General features: G+C 41.1%; 1 protein-coding gene across 1 annotated transcript in view; it reads right to left on the bottom strand.

Moving 5' to 3' along the window:
- ITGA8 (integrin subunit alpha 8) overlaps positions 1 to 19,640 on the bottom strand; it is a gene marked incomplete at both ends in the record, with an annotated part of 195,350 nt that overhangs the window by 12,298 nt on the left and 163,412 nt on the right. Inside the window, one exon of the mRNA XM_080717210.1 lies at positions 13,217 to 13,330. Within this exon, the coding sequence (XP_080573336.1) occupies positions 13,217 to 13,330 (114 nt within the window). The remainder of the gene's footprint in view (positions 1 to 13,216; positions 13,331 to 19,640) is intronic.

Raw genomic sequence — 19,640 nt, 5'->3', positions numbered from 1 at the left:
ACAGATAAATGGATTGCAAAACTATGGGATATGTACACAATGGAAAATTACTCAGCCATAAAATATAACAAAATTATATCATCTGTGGAGAAATGAATGAAACTGGAGAACACTGGCTAAGTGAGATCGGTCAGTTACAAAAAATAAAGAATCAGATGCTTTCCCTCATATGTGGAAGAAAAAGGGTCCTGGGGGAATTCTAGAAGAAGAAAGAGAAACCACAGATGAGCAAATAAGGCAACCTAACTGAAGGTAATAGAAGGGGGAAGAGGGAAATTCCCTAATATACATGATGTATATATATTCATAAATATATCAATCACTAAGCTAAACATGAGAAGGAGGGATGGGGGAGGGAATGGGGTGTGAATTAAGGAAGGGCTAAATGAGTGATGTGTACATGTGTGCCTCTACCATCTTGTTCCCCATTAAGATGTATGACTACAATGCAACATAAAAAATAAAAAAGAAAATTATATTTCTGCACTTAAGGTCATATTTTTGATAAACATTTTGTGAGAATTCCAATTATGCATTTATTCTAGATGGGGAACTTTTCTCTGACCTGATTTTACATTTATGAATATTAGGGTTTCTTGACACATAGCGGGTGGATTTGAACTCTAGAATGCAGAATGTGGAAAATGGATTTTTCTCACCTCTTCCCATTACCTATCACCACTGGCCACAGTGGGGTTCTTCACAATTCCATGTATCCCCACTCTTTGCTGATATTTCTAGTGGGTCAGTAACCACTGGGCTTTGCTGAGCTTCAGCAACACCTGGGATCTCTCTTAGAGATTCTGATTTAGTAAGTCTGGGATGAGGGCATATCTGACTTATATTTTTAGGAAGTTTCACATCGGGATTTAACTTTTTACTTTATAGTCCTGAGTTACCTAACAAAATTTGGTCAAGGGACTGCATATATGGTGATAGTTTCATGAGATGCTCTTGCCTAGTGGCATGGCCATGAGCTGCTTCTGTTCGAGTAAGTACACTATGATGTGTATTCAGTGACCAAATTGCCCATGCATGCATCTCTCTGAATGTATCCTTGTCATCAAGCGACGTGCAGCGATGCATAATTGTACTTTTCTCCTTATCTAGATAGTACCAAGAGGAATGGGATACAGCATGTACCACAGAATTTGATGCTTATATCTCCATGAAACCCCACATTGTGCACTAGAGCTCAATCAAGACTGGTGGATTGGCCACATGAATTGATGAAGTAACATGTTTCATGATCTGACCATTTGATGACTCTCCTATCCCATATATGACTTATTTGATAGCTCATTATAAAAGGCTTGATTTTTCTTCTTTTCTTTTTTTCTTTTTCTTTCTTTTCTTCTATTTGTTTATTTTTTGTGGTACTAGAGATTGAATCCACTGACATTCTACCTTTGAGAGACACCCCAAGCTCTTCTATTTTTATATTTTTGTTTTGTTTTGGTTTTGTTTTTCTTTTTTTTTTTTTTGTGGTACCGGGGTTCCTGGAAACCCTTCTACTTTCGGGCTACACTCCCAGACCGTTTTTTTTTTCATATATATTTTTATTTGGAAACAGGGTCTCTTAAGCCAGCAAGGCTGGCTTCGAAACTGCTTGATCCTCCTGTCTCCGCCTCCCAAGTGCAGGGATTACAAGTGTGCGCCACCACGCCCGGTTAATTTTTGTTTTTGAAACAGGGTCTCTTTGTGTTGCTGAGGATGTTCTCAAACCTGCAATCTTCATTTCTCAAGCTCCCAAGTACTTGGATTACAGGCATGTGCCACCATGCCTTTCTAATCTTTTCAGTGACTGAAATGGACATTCCACTTTCCCCTAATTAGACTGAGAACTTCAGGAAGTGGTAAGAAGAGGTGGTGATGGGAACTCAGAGGTGGTGATGGGAACTCAGGGCTGCTGTTCACACAAGGTGGCACTGATGTGTTCTCCCCTTCACTAACTCACCCCACAAACCAACACAGCTTAAGGCCTGAGCAAATCAAGCCATAAGGCAAATAGCCTAGGAGGACTACAATTCATAGGTAGATTTATGCTTTAAATTTATTCTCCAAAAGCAAGAATTTTTCCAGCCTTTTCAGCAGAGAAAGCTATCCTTTTCACTTAAAATATGTTCCAGAGCTCCAGTGAATGCGAAATCTGGGTTAGCAGGCCACGGTCAGCTGGGTAGGCATCAGCAATATGCTGGTTCTGCTTCCTGGTCAAAGGAACGGTACTGGTGATCATTTAATTCATGAGAAACAGTTCTGGACAGAGTCATAATATTGATTCCGTGTTCAAAGTCAAATGCTTTCAATTGTGTCCTTCGCAAAAGTATTATTCTGATGTTGAAAACAATTTCCTCCTCTTCCAGCATCTTACTCATATAATAGTGATCATTGCCATGTTATAAGCAATTTAGGACTGAAAACCCAGCTGGTTTAATATCCCTTGACAATATCTTGGCTCTTCATCTTACCCCGGATAGCTATTAATTCCCAGAAAATGCCCGGTTCCTCGTTATTGCTACATCATTTAAACTGTGGTTTGTAGCCCGCTGTCTGTCTCTATTACATATTTTGCACAATAGTTTGATTATAATAATGGTAGTAATAAAAGTTCCAGAGTTGGCAACGAATGGAGGGGAGACAAGTCTTTGGGGCTGGTTGAATACCTAAGCACGTCTAGCAGGGCCAAGATGCTTCCTCTCTGCCTCTGAACCGCTTTGCTCCTTCTCCATAATTACTTTTAAGCACATGTCCATTTTATGAGCCCATGTTTAAATACTCAATATCCACCAGAAACCTGGCTTTGTGAGGCGACGGAGCCTAAGAAATTGATGCTGAAAGTTTCAACCGTAAAAAAGGTTTCTGTTCTAAGCAACAATCACAGAACAGAGGTTCATTTAGGATTAACCTAAATACAACCTTCTGATCTATTTGTGTATTTACCACAAGGACAGGAACAAATATTATAGTCACGTCAAACACGAATTGTAAACTTTCTAGCCTGTGTCAGGAAGGTAGAAAATATTTACCCCCAGGACTGTGTGGTAAAAGTACTAAAAATTCCCAATATGCAGTACAGATAGAAAGAGCAAGGGAATTTGCAAGGATGTGTTCCTTTGTGGCATTAGGTTTCCTTGACTGAAAAAAGCAGAAACTATGGAAGTACAGATTTTGGCTATCTGTGTGACTAAGCACACTGACTTCTGCCACTCTCCCTAGTATCCCCAGAAGGGGCCCTTTTACTCTCTAAGGACTTCAGAATGTTGACACAGTTATCTTGGTTAAACCTAGGCTCCTTCTTGTTTTGCCAGTCCCTTGATGATTAGCAACCTCTTTTGGATACGTGTGTTTTGGTACTAGGGATTGAACCCAGGGATATTCTATATCTGAGCTGCCCTACCAGCCCATTTTATTTTGTTATTTTATTTTTGATGCTGGAGGCTGAACCCAGGGGCCGTCTATCTCCAAGCTACACCCCAAGCCCATTTTATTTTTTTTTATTTTGAGAGTTTCTTTTCTAAGTTGCTGAGGAACTCGCTAAGTTGCTGAGCCGCAAACCTGTGATCCTCCTGTCTCCATCTCCTAAGTACTGGCATTACAGGCATGTACCAACATGCCTGGCTCATGCTGGGTCTTTAATAGGAAAATAAAGGCTCTGTTTTTATGCCACTGACCTCCACTTGGAATACAATATCATGCAAGTGTGAAGTCTAAAATGACCCACTTTCCTTGACTGTAGTGTAAATATAAGTGAGAAGTAATAGTCACAAAGTAGAGAGTGAATGGATACATGCTAGTGGTACAGCCATTCTTCTGGCTATTCAGTTGAAAAGCTATGTAATTAGGAAAATTGGCACTCTAGGGAGGCCTTTATTATCTATGAAAAGTAAAATCTGATTTGAAGACTACTTACAATTTTCAAATTTACGCTCTTTCTGAAGTATTAAAATGACATACTCTTTGTTGCCTAGTCTTTGAAGAAACTGGTACTAGTAAATGCATGCCTCAAATAATTAAATGATAAAATTTGACATGGCAATTTGTCAATAAGAGATTAATAATTGGATTCTCTGAAATATTTTTTATTATTTTATTTTATTTGTGATACCAGGATTGAAACCCTGGGACAATCTACCTCTCTCTGAGCTATATCTCCAGCCCTTTCTATGCTTTGTGTTGACACAGGGTCATGCTAGGTTTCTGAGAGTCTCCCTAGGCTGTTGACAGTCTTACTGGCTCGCTGAGGCTGGTCTTAAACCTGCATCTTCCTGCTGAGTCTCCAAAATACTGGGATTACAGGCCTGCACCATAATGTCTAGAAAACATATCTTTTTATAAAATCCTATCTCCCTTTTCTCTTACTTAAAGGTCCAGATTTTATGAAAGACTTCAAAAAACCTCCTGAAATTTTATTGTAAAGTTTTGTTTTTAAAATTTCCATTACAAGAAAAAGGGAATGAACAGACCAATTATTTAATAAACTACACAAGGTCTATGTGTAACTTTCTTGGAAGACAAATTATACATACAGACGTAGAATATTTTGGAAAGCCTCTCTGGAATGTGTGCTTGCTTCCTTCTGTAGATCTCAACAGCAAAATAGAAAGAAACTTGCCTCTCATTCCTATAATGTAGAAAGGAATCTGTGACTGGTTCTGATCACAGAGTCTGCCCCAACAACCTAACAGTGCTATCGCTGGATTTCAGTGAGTGTCTCTTGTCTCTGTTTCAGCAGAAAAAATAAAAGAGGTAAAATATCTCCCCCTTTTGCATTTGCCGCCTGGTTAAGTCTAAGGAGTGTGGCAGGAGTTGTAGGTAAACACTTTTAAGACCTACTTCTACAGCTTAATTTAAAGAAATAGTGCTAGCTTCACGAGAGGGGGTTTGCACCGCTCAGACTTCTGATGCTACCTCACCTCTGGATGGGGACTGGAAATAGTGCTGTCAGGACCTAAGAGTTTCAGGCAACCTCTTGCACAGGGGTTAAAGGGATAGTGATGGCCCTTTGGACTTGTCTTCATCCCTTGGTAACCTGAGTCATCTGCCTCACTGAACTAAAATAAGTCAAGTGAGGTGTGGCTCAGAGCAGAGAAGTTGACGGATTTTTGACAGTTTTAAAACACTCAAGGGTTTCTTTTTAGTTTGAAGCCTTGTCATCTGAAACTGGAAGATGTTGTTTAGAGAATTCAGAAAATGAAATGGTCACTTTGCGCGAAATGCAAGAAGTCTTTACTAAAGTCACTAAACCTGAATGGCTCATGGTTTGGGCACAGGATGAAGTGGCAAGGATTTGGGAGAAAAGTCAATGTCATTAATAACACGAGCCAAAGCTCTTCACTAATAACCTGCGTATCTCACATTTGTAATCCCAGTATTTGGGAGGCAGAGTCAGGAGAATTGCAGGTTTGAGGCCAGCCTCAGCAATTTAGTGAGGCTTTCAGCAATTTAGGGAGTTCCTGTTTCTAAGTAAAAAATAAAATTGGTCTGGGGGTGGAGCTTGGAGGTAAAATGCTTCTGGTTTAAATCCACAGTACCACACCAAAAAAAAAAAAAAAAATCCTTCCAGTAAACTAGCTGGCTGTACTCAGAATCCATGTATAAAATTATCCATGAATTCAGCCATCCTTTGCATCTCAAAATTACCAATCAAGGTGGCATTTCCAGAGATTCCAGAGAAAGATACCTCAAGCTACTTCTGGTTCATGCTCTCTGGTGACACATTTTCACAATTCTAGAGTATCTGCTATTTAGAGATATTAGCCTCAAGCCAAGAGCGACAATTCTTTATGATTTGTTGATTTGTTTGCCTTCCTTCTGAAAAGACAAGAAGTTGTGGCCCAGCCAAGCCTAGCACATGGCCCTGGATGTTTTACCCGTTAGAAATGTTATGAGTGGTTTCTTAGTCAACATTCCAACTGCTATGATCCAAAAGATCAGACAACTTAGAAGAAGAAGATTGATTTGCTCACGGTGTTTTGGAGATTCTGGGTTCAGTCCATGTGAGTCTAGGTTGACGGATCTCGGGGCGTGGCAGGAGAAAGCGAGTACAGGGACTCTGCTTCTTACATCAGAGGGTGCGAAGCGAGAGAGCAAGGGGAGGAGAGACCCCGACATGATCCCCAAGGAACTCCTCCTTACCACCCAAGCTGCTTCCAACATGGCTACCTGATTTCCACGAGGACTGAGGGACTTCCTAAATCCAAGCCATTGCTGGTAGCTTCCCTGGGCCAGGTGCCACTGGGGTGAGATACAAACACAAAGCAAACTTCCTTCCCACCCTAGGGGAGCTCACACTCTGGTGTCAACTATTGATATATTTGAGGGGGGCTCTCTCCAAAACCGATTTCTAGAAAATTTCTTAACACAACCTCCAGTATTTTTCATTGCATATAGCAGACTTTCCATGCTTTATTTGCTTAAACAGTCCTGAACCCCAAAGTTTACTTGTACAGTTCATGTTTACATTTAAGCTTTGAAGTAAAGCCAACATGTTTAGCTCCTTGGTCTGAATATCACACTGTTTTGCTGTCGTTGCTGGCTGGTTGGGGCAGCAGGAGGCTGTTGTGTTTATTCAAACACAGGACATCAAACTTAGTAAAAAGTGGATTCTTGTTTTTTTTTTTTTTTTTTTTTTTGAGGGTCTGAGGATGGAACCCAGAGGCATTTGACCTCTGAGCTACACCCCCTGCCCTATTTTTTATTTTTTATTTTGAAACAGGGTCTTACTAAGTTGTGGAGGGCCTCACTAAGTAGCTTAGGCTGTCCATGAACTGCGATCCTCCAGTCTCAGCCTCCCGAATGCTGGGATTACAAGCATGTGCCACCACGCCCGGCAAAAGTGGATTCTTGATAAGGGTTTTGTCTCTTGAGGTAGCAGATGGCACTGACATTAGGCAAAAGGGGACCTCACTTGTACTTTATCAGGGAACATAATGGAAAACAGAAATCTAGGATTAAAGAGAATCCAGGACTTTATTGACAGATATAATAATTCACTATATGCTCTAATACTGTGTTTGCTTTAAAATATTTAATGCTAGAAAGCAGTGCATTTAATACTATAATGCTATTAAATACTACCAATATTATGAATACTATAAATACTACATTAAATACTATATGATAATTCACCATATATAATCTAATCCTGAAAATCTGAAGGGAAATGTACTTCTCTAAAGTTCTGAAACAGTGCAGCCCAACAAACTTTCTTTAAGGACAAAAATGTTCTTTGTCTCCAAAGTCATGTGGAATACTACGAGAAGTGCTGGGCACTCGGAATACTCTAAATTTAGACAGCCCTTGTAGTTATTACTACTATATTGGGCAGTTCAACTCAAGAATTATGTTTTCTCTACTGTTTTTTTAAATAGAATGTTGTGCAATTTAGAGATCTTTGAAAAAGCTATAAAGCTCTAATGCATGGTGCTTAAAAATATACATTGGTTACAGTATAATAATTTATGTGTGTGTGTGTGTGTGTGTGTGTGTGTGTGTGTGTGTTACTGGGGACTGAACCTGGGGCATTCTACCTCTGAGCTACACTCCAGTTCTATTTCGTTTTTTATTTGAAACAGGATGTCTTTAAGTTGCTGAGGCTTGCCACGGACCTGTGGTCCTCCCGTTACAGCCTTCCACATACTAGGATTACAGGTATACATCACCACACCCAGTATAGTAATTTATAATAGAGGTGTTATCATTTAGCAATCTGTAGCATAGTGATTACGATATAGAGCCGGCAGTAGAAAGTTATCACGCAGTAATCTCTAGCTTAGCAATATAGCCTGGTAATTTACACAAGACAAAAGCTCTTACTAGCTATGTGACCTTGGGAGGTCACTCAAACTCTATGTTTCAGCTTGCTCATCTGTAAAGATGCAGTTGATAATAAGAGTATGATCCCACAGGATTGCTCTAAGAATGTGTTTTATTTCACATATAAGCATTTGTCCTGGTTCCTTGTTACACGACAATCACTCAACAGAAACCTGGCTATTTGCAGACAGATGGACATCTTTGGGAAGGTCGGCCAGCTGTTCCTTAAGTTAGAGAACCATTAAGACAGAGTCTGTTCTGAGTCAACCAAAGTGTCGACACAATGCAAAAGTAGGCTATTAATAAAGCATACAGAGTTATTGCTGACTTAAGTAAAGTAGAATAAACATCATAAATAACGTATCAGGAGAGGTTCCATGTGAGCTTCCCAGAGATCAGTGAATTTTTAGGGATGAAAGAAGCCTTTCATCCAATACCTTCATCTCACAAAAGAGGAATTTGAGCCCCATGAAAAATAAGTGCTTCGAATGCAGCCAGTCAGGAATGGAACCGAGCAGTGGCCTCCTGACCAGTGTCTCACAGACAATGGAAACAGAGTAAATCTGGACTGTCACTTTTCGAATGTGAGTTTAATGTGTACATATAGCTTTTACACATCGCTTTGCTCACAGGTAGTTCTCACAAATGACTGAGTATATATAAAATTCAGAAACATGCTCAGCATTATGTTCACACACACATTTTGCCAGTATTTACCTAATATGCAAAATAATCTATACTAATTTTCTTTTTCTTGTAGTACTGGGGATGGAACCCAGAGGCATTCTACTTCTGAGCTACACCTCCAGCTCTATTTTTTATTCATTTAGTTTGAAACAGGGTCTCACTGAGTTGCAGAGGGCCTCACTAAGTAGCTGAAGCTGTTTGCGAACCTCGACCGTCCTGTCTCAGCCTCCCGAATGCTGGGATTACAAGCGTACGCCACCAAACCCGGCTTATACTAATTTTATTCTGATTAAAATTTTGTGCTGGGCACGGTGACATATGCTTGTAATCCCAGCATTCGCGAGGCTGAAACAGGAGGATCTCAGTATGAGAACAGCCCCAGCCTCTTAGTGAGGTTCTTTGCAACTCAGTGAGACCCTGTTTCAAAATAAAGAATCAAAAATAGGGCTGGGGCTGTAGCTCGGAGGTAGAATGTTCCTGGTTTCCATCCATAGCACCTCAAAAAAAATTTGCTCAAGCTTAGTGTAATGTGGTAGAGACTAGATGAAAAAATATATAGTGAACAGAAAGAAAACTGTCATAACAAAAATGTCTTAAATTCTAATTATTTCCCCCTGTACTACTATGTTAGCAAAGTATTTTAAGAAGAATGCTCACTGTGCATACATGTAATCACAGCTTACTCGGGAAGCTGATGCAGGAGGATGGCAAGTTGGAGGCCAGATTGGGCCACTTAGTGAGACCCTGGTTCAAAATAAAATTTTTAAAAGGATGGGGATGTAGCTCAGTGGTGGAGTGATTCACTAGCCTGTGTGAAGCTCTGAGTTAGAAAGAAAGGAAGAAAGAAGGTAAGAAAGGAAGAAAGAAAGACAGGAAGAAGAGAAAGAAGAATATATTTACTAGCTGTTATAGTTTGAGGTCTGAAATGTGTCCCCAACACACACGTGTTCAAGTATGATACTAATACAGCGAGGCTCAGAGGTGGGGCTTTTAGGCAACATTTGGCTATGAGGGCTTTGACCTCATCAGTGGATTTATCCAGAGTGGGTTTATCAGGGTGCGTTCATCAGGGTTCCCGAGTGGGAGAATAGCTGAGTGGGAGGTGAGGCCTGTTGGAGGAAGCAGGTCAATTGAGGCATGCCCTGGTGGTTTTATCTTCTCCCCAGCCACTCCCTCTCTCTCTGCTTCCTAGCTGCCACGAGCTGAGCAGCTCTCCTCTGTTATGGCCTTCAGCCAGGATGTTCCACCTCATCTCAGGCCCAAAGCCGTGGAGTCAGCTGACCATGGACTGAACCCAAATAAATTTTTCTTCCTCTAAGTTGTTCTTGTCAGGTATTTTGATCTTAGTAACAAAAAGCTAACCCTCTAGATTAAAGAAATTATTACAATACTGTGGCAAAGTGGAGTGGTAGCGCTTGCTAGTAGTGATGTGCGATCGTTACTGCAATGAGTTGAATAGTGTTCTGCCCAAAATTAATGGCCATGTAGAGTTTCAAAACATGACCTAATTTGGAACAAGCATCTTTGCAGACATAATTAAGGAAAGGTTTGAGATGAGATTAAACCGATCAGGGTGGACTCTACATTCAATCAGAGTACCTTTATAAGGGATATGAAAGTTTATTGTTTTAAGTTTCTAGGGTTTGTGGAAATTTGCTACACAGCAATAGGTAAATAATAGTCAGAACTATAAAAGTGTAAAGGAACTCGGGGTTTCTTCTCCTAAGACAGGTTTCCCCAAAGCATTCTTCACCATTTGGCTCAGGTGAAAAACTCTGGAGTAGTGTTTTTATTCCACTATTTCCCTCTTTGTCTCACAAGAAATTCAGTAAGTCTTGTTGATTTTTCCTCCAAAATAAATCTTGAATCGTGTCTCATCTCACTTGCTGCCCAGGTGTGATCCATCATCACTGCCCCCGACTAAGTGTAGATTCCAAACTCTCAGTCCTTTTAGTATTGTCCCTTGGAAGTGATTCTACTGAGTTTTGAGCAAATATAAATAATCATATATAACATTTGATTATAGAAAAAAATCTTAGCAGGGTGTGGTGGCGCACGCTTGTAATCCCAGCATTTGGGAGGCTGAGACTTGGAGGATCACGGTTCGCGGACAGCCTCAGCTACTTAGTGAGGCCCTCTGCAACTCAGTGAGACCTGGTTTCAAAATAAAAAATAAAAAATAGGGCAGGGGTGTAGCTTGGAGGTCTAATGCCCCTGGGTTCCATCCCCAGACCCGCCAAAAAAAAAAAAAGAAAAAAAAAAGAAAAAAATTTTAGATGAATATGTACATGGTGTGTGTGTGTGTGTGTGTGTGTGTGTGTGTGTGTGTGTGTATTTTACTGGGGATTGAACCCAGAGGTGTTCTATCTCTGAGCTAAACCTCCAGACTGATTGAATTCTGTGCTTTTATCCCCTTGCTTTGCTCTAAGTTTTACCAAAGTGCTGATTCGCTTTGCTTGCTTTTGCGCTTGACTCATACTTATCTTCAGTTTCAAACTCAACGTTATGTTCTTGAGATTTGCCTATGTTAATGGAATCAGTTCTCTCTTTTTAATTCTGAACAATATAAATTTCTTAGGCTATGCTTCAACTTTTTATTCACACTTGTTCTTTTTTAAGAATTATAACACAATTATTATCACATCACTTCCTAGATGAAGTTCCATTGTGCTTAGAATGAAATCCAGGCTCTCTGGCATGGTATATAATCTGATACTATTTCTGTCTCATCTATGACATACATTCTCAGGTCTCCCCTGTTTCCTAAATGTTTCGGTGTGAATTTCTGTTTACTCAGTGTGGTCCTGTGACCCAGGTGTCAGCTCCAGGTCACCCCTCACAGCACTCTTCCACACCGTCCTCCCTACGGAAGCAGCTCCCCTGCCCAACCTTTATCCCACTGCCCTGTTATGCTGCCTTTAGGGCGCCCAAGTCTCTAAAACAGCGCCTGCACCTATCTGCCATTTCTGACTCCAACACCAAGATTCGAAGTGGACGCGGGTCCCCTGTGTTCACTGTTATTTCCTTATGAAGCAGGGCCAGGCACACAGTGGGCGCCCCACAGACATCTGCTGAGTGGATGTGCAAATAACAGTTTGAAGAAACAAGGACATAGACACACATATACATATACATGCACATGCACATATACGTACACACACATATACATATACATACACATATACATATGTGAATGCAGACTGGCTCTTCTCCTCTCCTTAGATCAGTGGTTCCCACTGTGGGTGGCTGGCCCCGGGGAGCACTGGCAGCCCCTGGAGACACTTTTGGTTGTTGGGGGGGGCACTAACTGCATCTAGTGGGCCAGCGGCGGGGCACCCTATCATGGTGGACTGCTCCACCCAGGCAGAAGTATCTGGTCCACACTGTGAACAGTGCTGAGAAGCCTTGCCTTATGTAAAATCAGAGAAACAAAATAAAGATAGAGAAGGCTTCAAAACAACCTTTAAGAAATGTTAACTTTCCACATGTTTGTTGTTTCAGAAACAAAATTAATAGATATATGAGATTAGAGAAGTATTTTAAATAATAGAAATCATGAAAATATAGAGAAACAAAGTTCTATATTTATAGGTAAACTAAAATTATTTATTTATTTATTTTTATTTTGCAGTGCTAGGAATTGAACCCAGGGGCATTGCCTCTGAGCCACATCCCCAGGCCATTTTTTTTTTTTTTTTAATTTGGAAACAAGGTCTCACTAAGTTCCTGAGGCTGGCTTTGAACCTGCGATGCTCCTCTCTCCACCTCTCAAGTACCAGGATTACAGGTGTGAACCACCACACCTGGCTGACTCAAAGGATTTTACCATTTGTTTTTCTATGGTGCAAGGAACCAGCTGAGATTTTACTAGTAACATATGAGCAAGAATGCCTGGATTTGGTAGGAGCTATAATTCAGTTATTTTTTCTTAAATCTTGACCAAACAATAAGTTTTAACACAATAGTAGGACCTAACTGAATTTCATCTTCTTAGAGTAAGAGAGATTTGAGGCTTGTAAATTGCTCATCCAGAGCAGCGTGGGTACCATAGCACAGATGAGCCAAGTCCTATTTATGTACCCCGTAAGCTCTTTCAAAGGACTGCTTTGCAGGTGCGTGTGTGCATGCACATGTGTGTCCCCAGCCATCCTATATGTAATCGGCTTCCTCTAATCCACAGAGAATCTATAAACCCACAAGCCCGGGGCTTTGCTGAGATGCTATAAGACCACCTGACAAGAGGAACTTTCTGGAACTTTCTCCTTTTCCCCATCTACATCAATTTTCTCTTTTTCTGAACACATAGCTTGAACTGTCTTTTCATTCTCCCCCTTTTTTCATTGGCTAACAGTTACTGGGGACTTGCTCTGTGCCCAGCACTGGGCAGATAGTGGTGAGCTAAGTAGGACTGGTGAACTCCACAAAACCACTGGAAGACCTTAGGGCCTCAAGAGGGTTAACTGTCTTCATTTAATGGTAATAATGACCAACTGACCTTGGTTCAATTCCTCCACAGAAATTTCCTTTCAAATTTTTTTAAGATTAAATAAAAATTTTAAATTTAAAAATTAAAAAAAAATTTAGAAAAGACAAAAATTTAAAGATTAAAATCAGAAATTAAAAAAAATTTAATAATCCCCTATGCTTCCGCTGAGCCTCTGAGAGGTTGTTCCTGGAGACTGGTGGGTAGGTGAGTCAGTGATTTGTATCTTACCTGGAGGAACGTGTGGGCCCACAGTCGCGCTCTGACCTTCAGGACTGCACTCTCTCCTCCTTCAAGTCGTCCCACCGCACAGGAGATTTGTAAGCACTCAATATTTGTGCAATTCTGCAAAAAAAAAAAAAAATCAACATTGGCAGCACATCAGCATCTTTAAGTGGTAGTAGAAAATCAGGATTGAATTCAATTTATTTACCTTTTTATTTCTCCAAAAGTCATTGTTATGTCTTCAAATTTAGTTTGAGTTTTTTCATTAATTAATTAATTAATTAATTTGCGGGTCTGGGAATGGAATCCAGGGGCATTCGACCTCCAAGCTACATCTCCTGCCCTATTTTTTTATTCTTTATTTTGAAACTGGGTCTCACTGAGTTGCAGAGGGCCTCACTAAGTAGCTGAGGCTGTCCGTGAACCGCGATCCTCCGGTCTCAGCCTCCCAAATGCTGGGATTACAAGCGTGCGCCACCACGCCTGGTGAGTTTTTTAATTTAAAGAAAGAACAAATTCATTGAAACAATCAAGGAAAGGCACGTGGACTCAGTGGTAATAAAGTGATAAGATGGAACACAAATACAGACTAGAATAGCCTGCCTGCCTTCCTAGCTTCCTTCTTTTCTTCCTTTCCTTTTTGCTTATGGTACTGGGGACTGAACCCAGGGATGTTCTACCTCTGAGCTACACCCCAGCCCTATTTTGTTTTTTATTTTGAAACAGGGCCTCACTACGTTTCTGAGGGCCTCTCCATCCTGAGGCAGGCTTCAAACCCATGATCCTCCTGTCTCAGCCTCACAATGGCTGGGATCACAGGTGTGTACCAGTCACTCTGGGCTGTATAAGTTCCTTTCTAAGAACTTAAACTTCTGCAGCAGCCAGTGTTTCTTGTAGATCTTCAAAATACCGGTGGCTGCTTGAGCAAGAACTTCCTTTGGAAAAGGTTGCAGAGAAAGTTCCCAAGTCCATGTTACCTCGAAGACTCGAAATGACTGACCTCACAGGCACTGGCTCCATAACCTTCTTCTCTCTGCCCAAGTTGCTTTCTAACTGTGGAGCAGGCCCATATGTAATGCCATTTCATAGGCTGTTTTTAAACTATTTCCTAGGATTGCCCAACTTCTAAGGGGTCACTTTTAGTATCCAAATGCATGATCCTGTGAAGTATTCATTATAATGAATGACATTCTACCTGTCACCATACCTATCCTGGTATGGTGAGGAATCTTCAAATTTGTGCTAAGGGGCTTAGATTTTATTCCAAAGGCACTGGAGAGCTGGTGAAGCTTTTAAAGCAAGATTCATAATAAGTTTGTATTTTAGAGGGATAGTGGTATTGGAGGAAAAAGTAGACAGGATAGTGGGAGGCAGAAGGGTTAAGGGCTGTGGCCAGACCCCGAATGAGAAATGACAAAGCTTGAATTAAGGAATCGGGAATGGAGAGGAGATTACAAAGTAGAACAGATGCGTGGGGTTGCAGTGAAGGGTAGAGTGGTCTGGACTGGGTCGTTCACGTTGCTTGAAAACAAGCTCCTTAAATGAAGAACTCAAGTAATATAACTTAATACTTTGACCTTATCAACCAAAAATGAAAAGCCTATTTTCCTAGGACAATCGAGGAAGAATTTATGGCTCCACCATCAGCCCCCAAGGCCAAAATTCTGCTTAACCTATTCCCTGATTTTTCTACATGAGACATATTTATTTAAATATAAGTGCCTGATGTATGTGATAAAATAAAGAAAAAATATAAATATAACCTGTGTACAGGTTATATGTGTGCATTAGTGCCTTACCACATTATAATGTACTGGATGGGTCTTTGGATTGGATGGGTGCTGGTAAGTTGGGTGGTAATAAGCTGGAAATTAATTATAGAGAAGAGGCACATTTGGGGGGCCATGTGGACAAGGGTTTGGGACATGTAGGCACTGGAGTAGCTGTCAGACATCCAAGCAAACCCTTCAGGCTTTGAATACAGTAAGGCATGATGAACATATGGTTGTGAAAGAAATTTCTCTGAGAAAGCAAAATTGAATGGAGAACAAAGGAGTGGGATGAAGATGGAATTCTGAGGTCCAGAGCACTTAGGGATGGGAAGAAGAGACATCCAGGTAAAATTCTAAAATGGGATGGGGCTGGCCAGAATGTAAGAAGAGAGCCAGATGAGAAGGCTTCTTGGGATGCGAAGGCACAGGATAGTTTCAGAAAGTGACCAATAGCAGCAAATGCTAATGAGAAATTAAGAAAGCCAAGGTTCTGGTAAGCTGAGCAGTGAATGGGAAGAGAGGAGTTTGGAGAAGGGGAGATGGAGCTGATAATGACCAGGCAGCAGGCGCCCAAGAGGAGATCATCTTAGGTGGAAGGGAATTATATTTCAGTGTTGAGATACGAAATAGTTTATGCAAATGGGAAATGATGATCCCAACACAGGATGTTGGCATTTTGCGCTTTCAAATTCCTAATCAGAAATGTGATTCAGTTAAGTTGTTTTTAACCAAACAAAAGCCATAGGAGGTCTTATTTAGCTTTTGATTTTAGAATAAACTTTGCATAATCACTCTCTATCCAAAGCTATTTTGCTTTGAGGACATGAGGAGGTGTATGGACCAGTTAGAGAATACGAGAACCGACGATGAGTTAAAATCAGATACGGAAAGTAAAGTGGCAACTATCTGCCAGTAAGTAAGCTTCTACAGCACTCAGAAGTGAAAAGTTAACTTACGTCAACCATATTTGATGAGAAGCAAAAAGAGGAAAGATGTTTGACTCTATAACACAAAGGTACATAATTTTTGAACAAATTTTAGCGATTGGTCTCCATTGCCTCAAGTGTGTTTATGCGACAAACACAAACAGTGAAAAAAATCTGACCTGGAGTTTTTCAAATTGTACGTAGGTTTCAACTTTGGTTTTCCGGTTGCTGCACTACACATTTTGGAATCCTATAGATGCCAGTTATTGTTTTCTATTGTATTGTTCCCTCTGGATTTTTTTCCTTTTTCACTTTGTGGTAGTGGAGATTGGACCCGGGGACAATTTAACATCCAAACCACACTCCTGAGTCTATTTATTTATTTACTTCTTTATTTTTGTTTTGAAATAGGGTCTTGCTAGGTTTTTGAAAGTCTCACCAAGTTGCTAAGGCTTGTTTCAAACCTGTGATCCTCCTGTTTTAGCCTCCCAAGTACTGGGATTATAGGTGTGCACCACCAAGCCCACGCAGCGTTTTTTCCTTAATAACACTATGCAAACTTGTATTGATTTTTTTTCTGAAAGGAATAGAATATGGATTTTTACTCTTCTATTTTTGAAAAACATTACGGGGCCATAAAAATTTATAGTACTTGAATCAGAATCTGCCAATTATACCTTTTTGCCATGTAATTTCAGGTACTTCTATTATAACAACTGATCCCTGCTTAAGTTTAACTGATTATTTAAATTAGATTTGCTTGTATCATGCTTGTATTTTTCTGTCCAGTTCCATGTTTGAAACATTTTTTTTTACTATCAAGTTAAAACAAATTCATGCCAGAGAGTGTTTGAAACATGTGTTTAAAAATCAGTTTAACCCTTTTAAGCATATAGTTTGGTGGCATCAAATAGTTACATTCTTGTGCAGTCACACCCCCACCCCGTCTTCAGAACTTTTTCATCATCCCAAACTAAAACACTGGCTCCTGAAAACAGTTTTTATTGCTGAAACACAGAGCTTGGAGATGTGCCTGTTTTACCTTGGCACCCTCTTTTTGATGGCTCTTTATTGCCGCTAATAAAGGTTATCCATGTGACGGGTGACATATTTGGAATTCTCAGGATAATGATTAACTCAGTATGGCATTAGCCTACTTTATTGTGCTGAAATAAATAATTAAGATTATCTGGCTTTTAAATAATAAAATTTCAGCTGGGTGTGCTGGCGCATACTTGTAATCCCAGCATTCGGGAGGCTGAGACTGGAGGATCGCAGTTGGCGGACAGCCTCAGCTACTAAGTGAGGCCCTTTGCAACTTAGTGAGACCCTGTTTCAAAATAAAGAATAAAAAATAGGGCAGGGAGTACAGCTTAGGGGTCAAATGCCCCTGGGTTTCATCCCCAGACCCGCAAAATAAATAAATAATAATTTTTCTTTACTTTAAAAAAAAAAAAAAAACGGACTCAAAGTCAATACAGGAGTATAGGTACAGAAAGAAAGTCAATTAGGATGTTCCCAGTCCCTCCACTCGCCACCCTTGTCCCTTTATCTTCCTCAAAACTCACATGCATCTCAGCCCCTAGGGGAACTGACCTGGACTCAGAACTCTAGGGGAAGAGGAGCCTGGAAGCAGGCGGTGTGCATCTGGGCTTGGGACCTTCTTTGGCAGGAGGCCATGGTCTCACGGCTGTTCTCGGCTGCCCAGACCCAGCCTTTGCATCTATCTTTCCTGAACTTGGCCTCCTTTATTGGAACCTCCCTGTCTCTTCTCTCCTCAGCATGCATTCACATGCACATGTTTGATTCCACGAATTTGGCAGGCAGAGTATGGTGCTATTTATAAGCAGCATCACATCGTCCACTCTTGTTGAGGGTCAAATGATTGGCAGCATTCACTCAGATCACTATCCACACTTTATCTTCTGCAAATCCTTTCTACTCTTCAATTTAAAACGTGCAAATCAAGCTTGTTGTTGCTCCTCTTTAAGTAGCACGCATGTTAAAATCAGGGATTCTGCTCTTGGAACACAGATTTGTTCCCGTTATCTCTTTTGAACAATTTCAGTTTCACAGCTGGCCGGGATAATTCTATTCCTAAAGCATAGAGTTCATTGTCAGAACAGCCATTATATTTTGTACTGGGGATTGAACCCAAGGGCATTCTACCCTGAGCTGCATGTTTATTTAGCAACATGGCCTTGCTAAGTTGCTGAGGCTCTTACTATATTTCTATGGTTGGCCTCAAGCCTGCAATCTTCCTGTCTCAGCTTCCCAAATACTGAGGTTACAGGAGTGGCCCACCATGCTTGACAATTTTATTCAGAATTTAGTGGGTAGGATGGCTAGTGAATTTAGTCACTACTAACACTATCTTTTAAAGTGCTTGCAATATGTTTGCTAAGTGTTGGGCTGAGGATTAGAACCACTGAGGACAAGGGAGGAAGAGTAAGCCTAGAATGGTTCACCAAAGGCACTTTACAGGTGACTTCAAGAGCCATTAGTAGTGGGGCAGCTGAGTGAACCACCATGACATTCACATATTTGCTCATCCAATAAGCCAGGCACTGAGTTGTACCCTGAAGAAATAATGTTGAAAAAACCAAACATATTCTTAACCTTGCAGGGGCTCCACAGAGTGGACAACTGGAGAATGGAGATTGTCGGTGGTCCAAGCAAGCACTGGGGCACCTGGACAAGCCTGGGAGTGGCGCCAGCGTGTCCTGGAGAGGCCAGCAGCCTGGGCTTGGGTGTCTGTAGCTTTGTGCCCAGCCAGGAGAGTGAGCCCTGCAGGAGCATCCATAGCATCCCTGTTGGCTCAGGGTTTCCTGGTTCTGCCTTCCTCCCCTTCCTTGCTTGCTCCTGTGCTCAGATGCCTCCTGCCTAGGCTGTCTCTCTTTCTCTTGCCTCATTGGGTTGACAATGCTTGGCTTGGGGTGTGGCTTCTGAGCACCACTTGACAGTGCATCTTGGATGGAGCTTCTGCACTGCAGCTGTGGGCGGGAAGCACCTGCTCGGCCCCTGCCTTATCCAAGGCACCAGGCACAGTGTGCTCGGCCTGCCATAGCCCAGGCCCTGGGTGTGCCTGTGTTTGGTGTTGTTGTTATTACTAGTGATTGAACCCAGGGGCAGTCTACCTTCAGGCTCTACTCCTAGCCCTTTTTATCTTTTATTTTGAAACAGGATCTGGCTAAGCTGCAGAGGGTCTCACTAGGTAGTTAAGGCTGGCCATGGACCTGTGATCCTCCTGTCTCAGCCTCCCAAGTACTGGGATTATAAGCATGGGCCACCACTCCTGGTTTTGTAGAGGAGGTTGGGTTTGAGGATGATCGCTGATTGCTTCCGCAAAGCTAGAGAATATGCTTTATGGTGCTAGACCGTGGAACGCAGATGACTTCTTGCTCCTTGACACTTGTATTCAGTTTGCTACAAGGTTAGGGAAGGGGATGAATGTTCATGGGAGGAGATAAAGCTCTAGGAACAGTACTGAGGAGAATCGCCCCCAAATGACTGAATCATGAATACTGTGTATAGTTTTGCAAAGTTTGAATTAGGATAAATCAACTACAAATCCTAGTGTTAAGACTCTAGAAGTATACATCATGGTCTGTTTGTTTATACTCAGGGGCATTTTACCTCAGCCTTATTTTATTTTTATTTGATTTTTTTGTTGTTTTAAAACAAGGTCTAAGTTACTGAGAGCCTTGCTAACTCGTTGAGGCTGGCCTCAAA

Source organism: Muscardinus avellanarius, assembly GCF_963383645.1.
Source record: "Muscardinus avellanarius genome assembly, chromosome: 20".
Lineage (NCBI taxonomy): Eukaryota > Metazoa > Chordata > Mammalia > Rodentia > Gliridae > Muscardinus > Muscardinus avellanarius.
Note: the sequence above shows the minus strand (reverse complement) of the source record. Positions and strands in the feature narration are given on the sequence as shown.